The 7,710-nt window shown below is 44.2% G+C and overlaps 1 protein-coding gene across 1 annotated transcript in view; it reads right to left on the reverse strand.

The window, feature by feature from the left end:
• Positions 1 to 7,125, reverse strand: part of LOC307186902 (UPF0524 protein C3orf70 homolog) — a 104,857-nt gene extending 97,732 nt beyond the window's left edge. The window contains exon 1 of the mRNA XM_079922528.1: positions 6,602 to 7,125. Coding sequence (XP_079778654.1) covers positions 6,602 to 6,797 — 196 coding nt within the window. The 5' untranslated portion in view covers positions 6,798 to 7,125. The remainder of the gene's footprint in view (positions 1 to 6,601) is intronic.
• Between the last annotated feature and the right edge of the window lie 585 nt (positions 7,126 to 7,710).

Below are 7,710 nucleotides of genomic sequence, written 5' to 3' on the forward strand. Positions count from 1 at the left end.
CAGGGCTACTCGGCAAGTTTCCTAATCTCAAAAATGAGAATAACAGTACCTACTTCACAAGGTTGTTGTGAGGTGTAAATGAGCTAACACATGCAAAAAGGTTACAACTGTGCCTGCGTATAAGCAACAGGTGTGTTATCCGTTATCACTGAGGTTGGTGTGTGTCCATTACTGAAGCACCACTTGGACGGAAAAATACCTATCAGCTTTCTCTTTCTCTGGAAAAGCTTTGAGGAAACTCACTCAGAACTTGATTTCACCTTTGCACGGTAACACCTGTATCCTCTTCCTTTAACCACCAGGCACGTGAAGAACCCTCATTAGTAGAAAAAAGCTTCAGTTGGCTCCATCTAATCAAACTACCACTCCGTTTTTTGCTAGTTTTCACAGTCAAACAACCTTAAATATATTTTCTGTAGCTTCTGGTATTGATATGACTGAGTTGCCCCTTAGGAAAACCGACTGGCATTACCCTGGGGAAGTCAGAACTTGATTTTGGGGGTTGTGTAAAGCAGGAAAATAGAACAAATAGAGTAACGCAAAAACCACAATGCTAATATACTAACTAGTGGAGGGAAGTGTATTTGCCCCTCCTGACAGTTAAATCCTCTAATCAGCTCTTTCCCTCCCTATAGGAAATCTATAAATAAGAAGCCAAATTATAACCAAACATTTGCTGGGACAGTCCAGTCACAGGGACCAGACGTTTAAGCCTCTAGGCAGTGCCACCTTCTCTGAACAGTCTGCAAACACGACTTCCAAATTCTGCCTCTCCAACTCCCATATTTCTATAATTCAATGCTGCCCATCTACCCTCTGCTGTAAGTCTTTCTTTAGATATGTTAATATCATCTATTAGACTACATCAAGTGCCACTCTTCCTGCTTTCAACCTGAAAAAGACAGACATCTTTTAAGATGTCTTTGAGATGTCTGCATCTTTTAAGATGCAGAAAACTGAGCTCACCTATTGTGTGATTTTATTAAGCCAATACAGCTGAGTTCTGCGGGTGGTACCAACATCATACCACATACACTCCCCCACCTCCACCCACCCCTGACACACCTCTAATCACTTTTGCTTTGATAGCTCTTAACTTGGACTTCATTCCCCACCATATTCAGTGACCTCTCTACAGTTCCCATTCTTCTGTATTTCACTATGGCAATTGATACAATTTGCCACCCATTTCTTAAAAACTTTCCCCATCACTGGTTTTAACAAAGCCTAAAAACTGTTGATTTTGCTCATTAACTTTTTTTTAAATTTATTTATTTTTGGCGGTGTTGGGTGCTTGTTGCTGCACGCAGGCCCTCTCCAGTTGCAGCGAGCGGGGGCCACTCTCCATTCAGGTGCACAGGCCTCTCATTGCGGTGGCCTCTCCTGTTGTGGAGCATGGGCTCTAGGCGTACAGGCTTCACTAGCTGCGGCACGTGGGCTCAGTAGTTGTGGCTCGCAGGCTCTAGAGCGCAGGCTCAGCAGTTGGGGCGCACGGGCTTAGCTGCTCCACAGCATGTGGGATCTTCCCGGACCAGTGTTCAAACCCATGTCCCCTGCATTGGCAGGTGGACTCTCAACCACTGCACTACCAGGGGAGCCCTGCTCATTAACTTTAAATTGCTCCACAGTACCTATGGTGGTTAAGCGTCCAGGTCCTAGAATCAGATAGACATGGATCCAAATCCAAGGGTCTACTTCTTACTAGCTATGTGCCCACGGGAGAGTTACTCCTTTAAGCCTTTTTCCTCCACTACAGAATGGACATAATGACATAATTGGCTATTGAGTGCTTAGCATAATCATCTTACTCTGGCACAAAGTAATCACTCAATAAATATTAATTATTACCTTTGTGTCCTAATTCTCCTGCCATTTTATTCTTCTCTTTCTACCTTGAAGAATTCACCATCTCAAACAGCTTTGACTAATAATGCAATTAAGTATATTCCTGAAGTTACTGTGGCAGGATTAAACCTTTCATCCTCTTCATCAGTAATAAAGAAAATCATTATTTCTAGATTTCACCAATATCTAAGAAATAACCTGCTGAAAACTGATTTCATTTTCATACTCTTTCTTAAAGTACTCATCTCCCTTGGCCTCTGCAATACCATACTTTAAGATTTTTCTTCTCTGGCCATCTCTTAGACTCTACTGCCAGCTCATCCTCCTGCAACCAGCCTCTAAATGTTAGTGTTCTAAAGGGAAAGCCTAATAGTTTTCTTCATTTCTCATACTGTAGCCTCTCCCTTGGCAATCTCATGCTTCATCATGGTTACAACTGCAATCTATAAAGAAGTAAATGACTTCCACATTATCTCTAGTGCAGACTTCTCCAAGTTCCAGATCCCCAATATCCAACTGCCTACTGACATCACCATGCTATGACAAAGCAACTTAAACTCCATAGATACATAACTGGATTCATGGTCTTCGTGGGTTCATGATTCCATGATCAACCAAACCTAGTTCTTCTCCAGTATTTTTTTTTAGTGAATGAATGGCATCACCATCCATCCAAGCTGCATAAGGCAAAATTCTAGAAATCTAGAAGTTACCCTTTATAACTCCTCTTCCTCCCCTTCCAAATTTAATCTATTCCAATTTCCATTAAGTGGATATTGCTGCATGAATTTCAACCTATTTTTTACACTAATACAAAAATAATCTCCCTTGCTGACGTCATTCCTCCACTAACCATTTTATCACTATCATGCCAAGGTCTCTATCAACTGAAACTTCCCCACCTTGCCTGTTCATCCCTCCCTAACATCTATCTCAACAATCAAATTTCTTATTTCTTCTAAATATTCTACCTACTCAAGCCACAAAAAAAATCTACTTTACAATTTCTGCATATGATTTATTCTTTCCCATTCCTCTTCCCTATCCAAGTCATGTCTTTTTCTCTCTCAAAACTCTTCTTAGAATCCTTCATTCGTTCATTCGTTAATTCAACCCAATATCACTCCTTACTAGGAAAATAAATAAATAAATAAAGTTAAGATTCAGGGTCACAGTTTATTCAGCCCAATAATCTGTCTTTGACAGAGAACCAACAGAACACATATAGTTTTCCTCCCATAGTCCTCAAAATCAGTTATTACCCGAATATACTAATTATTTCCTCTATATTAAGCACTGCATCTTTCAACATACACATATTTTATGTCTTTTATGAACAGGTGTGTATTTTCAGCCTTTTCTACTTCACAAGGTTATAAACTTCACAAGTTTAACATCAACCATATAAAACTGACTTTTCTTTATTTGTTCCGAATTTCCTCTCAAGCACCTCAAGGTAGTCCTCCTATTTTAGCATTTTCTGACTTGGTGAACAGCTGGTAGTTTTTTCACCCATATCACTTGTGATTTTAAAGGAACACAAAAATAAATACAGCATGCATCACACCCTTACACTCTGCTTACAGGGCATGATCCAGCTGTATTCATATCTGTATTCCTGTTTCCGTAATAATGTCTCATGAAGAGAAGGTGCTCTATACATGTTCAACAAAATTAAAGGAATTCTGCTTAGGCCTGATGTTGTGTTCATGAATGCCAAAAGAAGTAGAACCTCTCAAATACGTTAACTCTGCTTCTGTTCAATAAAAATAATATTTGGGCTTAAAAAAGGTAGAAAGAATTGGTGCCTAGTATAGGTGAGGACACTGTAACAGAGCACCTTGCTGCTCTTAACGAACTGAAGCTGCTCTTCGATGTGATCACCGAACCACTGCCAGCGGAGGAAGCACAGAGACCCAGAGGGCTGCCAAAGACTAGAAAAGAGGAAATAAATGTAGGCCTGATTAAAAAAAAAAAAATAGAAAGAATTGACAACAGTCCAGTATACTCAATGCCCATCCTTTTCTAAATTCAGATTATTTAAAAAATAGCTTCTAATCACTTAGGAAAGAAAATGCTAAGCATTTGTGGAACCAACCTATGTTATACCAGACGAATTAATTTCCTTTCTTTTTTTTTTTTTACGAGAGTATCTTTACAGATAGACAGACATCACACATCAAAAAGATGTAAAAGTAGTATGTTGGTAGAATTTCAACAAAGTATTTGACCAGGTTCTCATCACACCCATATGGATAAGATAAACAGAAGATGGATAACGGTACAATTAGGTAGTGAGGTAACTGTTTAACGACCATAACAACAAGTGCTCATTAATGAATTGTTATCAACCTGATGGGCAGTTCAGGACTTTCATCTGTGGCCTTTCCCTGTTCAACAATTTTACCAATAGGAGGAAAATATATCTACGGGATCAGTGAGTACCCATATCCAAATACACATATATAACTGTGAGATAGGCAAGCGCTGTAACTTATGCCACAAATGTAAAACAAACACACAAACAACAAAGAGGCTTAATGGCTTAGTTCACATCAAGCTTAGTTCAATCTGACAGCAACAAGCTCAATATGATGTGGAAACAAGAAAAACTAATGTGATGCTAGCTGCAGCAGTAGTATCTCAAACATGGGTGACAGCAGTCCTGCTTAACTCTGGACAGATCAGACCACAACTGGGATATGCTGTACCCTTCTATGGGTCACTGTCTTCAAAGGATCATAACCATGCTGGCACATGTTCAGAACAGAAAAACCAGGATGCTTAGGGGCCTGAATACCATTAAAGGAAAGGCAGGAGGGAATGGAGATTTATAAATAGGACAAAGCAATGCCTTGAGAGGAAAACAATGGCTACCTTCATTCAGTCATTCAACAAACATGAATTTCAAACCTATTTCTGGCCAGACATTGTGGCTGTGACTGGGGATATAGGAAAAAGACAGTCTATATCTGTGAGAAATTCATGTGTATATCTGAAGAGTTGAAACAGATTTGATCTAAAAAAGCTTTAGATTGTTCTATATGATTTCATAAGGTAGAAATAGGAGCAATGGAAAGAAGTTCTAACGTAATTGATTTCAGCTGCATATAAGGAAGAGCATTTTAAGAGTCAAAGCTGTCTAATGAAGGAAGAGGCTGCCTGAGTAGACAAGGTTCCCATCAGTAATGGTGTACTTAAAGAGGAGACTGCTGAAATAAGACAGGCACTGAACTGGGCCATTTTTAATGTTCCTCACCTTCTACACTATGATTCTTTCTGTACTTCCTCAGGAAATGGACTCACCAGGTTCACCCTACTTATGTACTACAGCATCACAGGTTTCCCACAGTTGTGACTTCCAACTTTGTACCCTGTCCCCCACTGAAGCAATGCCATATAATTAGGTATGGATCTGAGAGCAACAGGAATAATGCAATATAGGAAGAAACTGACCCATCAGCACAGAGAATGCAAAAAAAAATCAGTACTGTTCAATGTGCCTTATATTTGTAAAGAAAATGTAAGAATTCTCTATCCTCGAAGTAATAAATTCAATTTAAAATATTACGGAAAAAAAACTTTTTAACAAGTCTATAGAGTAAAACAAATGTGGCAAAATGTTAACAGTTGTTAATCTAGGTGTGTAACACTACAGTGATCCTCTTTCAGTGTTGTGTATGTTTGAAATTTTTCAAAATAAAAAGTCTGAAAAAAATTTTTAGAAATATATTATGTTCAATTAATATAAATAAGGATCTGCTATGTACTGCATCTCTTGTTGGAAGCCATTTTTTTCTAACCAACAAGGAAAAAATAATTTTAATTTAAGATCACTTTGAGAATTTGTGTCCTAAATAAGCACTCCAAACCCCTCTACTATAACGTTATGTGGAAACTAAGTTTAGAATATATTTCTAAAAAGAAATAATTCACCAGATACAGTAGGCCAAATACCATGAACTAATCAAATTATGAAATTGATTAAATGGCTACTTAAATCCATTTTAAAAATCACAGGCGGGATAAACGTAGAGAAAGGTCTAGACCATTTACTTTTATAAATTGGTTTAAAATTACTGAAGCTTATTTTCATTCATTTTTGTAATTTTAAAACACTCTCTAGAATACACTGGCTCTATATGCTGGAACTGGGTATTCAAACAGTTCACCCGTCCAAACTGTTAATATTAACTTCTTGGAAGCAGTCCCTCACACTTTAGCACTTTCTCAGTCTGGATACAAGAAATGGGCTACGATTGGAATTCCAAGGGCTCCCTTTCTTTTAAATAGCAGCCTGTTAAGACAAAAGTGATAAAAAGAGGGGAGCATCTTTTAACCACCAGCCCCGAAAAAAGGCTTCCCCTTCGGTTGTCGTCAACTCTGACTGCTGTCGACCCTTTTTCAACACACTGCCTGGTAGTTTCGGTTGAAAAACAAAATGGAAAAAAAAATTTTTTTTTAATATATATATGTCCCATTTTCCTGGGGCAGGTAGATAGATCCCCTTTTGTAGAAGTGGCTAAAGCTAGGCTCCCCACGGATTTCATCTCGTTGCCAAGGCAGCGCCGACCCGACTGGTCCGGCACGAGGGCAGTTCCCGCCGCCCGGACCCCAGGGCGGCCCTGGCCTGCGGCAGAGCAGCCCCGGCCCAACCCGGAGCCCCCCAGGCCGCAGAGTCCCTGCCGCGACCCCGGACGGCCCGGCGGGCGCCCCGGGACCGCGGCGAAAGGCGGGGACATGAGGCTCGACTTACAGTGACACCATCCGAGGTGACAGCACCAGTGCAGCTTGAAGCACTTGCCGTGGCTGTGCGTGGCACAGATTGAGAGCCCGTCGCACGGCTGGAAGTCGGGTCTGCGGGCGGCGCAACTCCGCGCCAGGGCCTGAGCCTCGTCCACTTTCTCGCTCTTCCAACCGCGCTCGGGCGCCGGCGCCGCGGCCGCACACATTTCCTCTCCCTCCGAGGAGCCGAGACCCGGAGCTCAGGAGGAGCGGCGTCTGGGCGGGCAGGAAACCGAGCCGGCTGAGGACGCGGGAGGGCGGGGCGCGAGCTGGGAGTCACGCCACCGCTTGAAGGTGGCGGTGGCGGCGGCGGGAGCGCAGCAACCCCAGGTCAGCACAGGAGCCGCCCCGGGTGCGACCGCGGTCTGGGCCTGCCGCCGCCTTCCCTCCCTCCGCCGTGGCGCGCGCCGCGCCCCCACGCGCACACGCACGCGCACACGCCGACCCCGGCAGACGCCACGAGTCCCTCCGCCAACCCCGCCTCCTCACACACGCCGGGCTTGGGTGCTGGGTCGTTGGCGTACCCCGCAGCCGCCGCACACTCAGTCCTCAGAGGCTGAGCCCGACCGACGGAGGGCCGTTAGGAACACACCCACCTCGGCGGCTCGGTTTTCACACGCAGGCCAGCTTCCAGGAACACTTCCCACACTCAGTCCCCACACACACTCCCCTTCGACACACACGTCCACAATCCGCAGAGGGCTGTGCACGCTGAGGACACGCCCTCCCAGACGTCCAGTGGGCTGGTCCCTGCGCAACTGGGAGCAAGGCTTTCTCACACGCACAGCCTCTCCCCACGCGCACCCCACGTTGCCCTCGTACACATCCCCCAGAGGGTCTGGGCACCCAGGCCCCTGGGGGCGCGTGCACATACGCACGCAACAGACGCGCGCTCCCCCGGGGCTGCCTCCTGCTGCCAGCAGGGCCACTGGGGCGCACGTCCCGGGCCACGCACGGCCACCAGCCCCTCGCGGCCCCTGGTAACCATCGCTCGCCCAGGTCTCAGCCCGAGGCTGCAGCCCCGCCTTGCTGAGGGGGAAAGTAACCAAGCTGGGTGCCGTGGTGTGTGTGTGTGTGTGT

This window comes from Stenella coeruleoalba (genome assembly GCF_951394435.1).
Source record: "Stenella coeruleoalba genome assembly, chromosome: 5".
NCBI classification, from domain to species: Eukaryota; Metazoa; Chordata; class Mammalia; order Artiodactyla; family Delphinidae; genus Stenella; species Stenella coeruleoalba.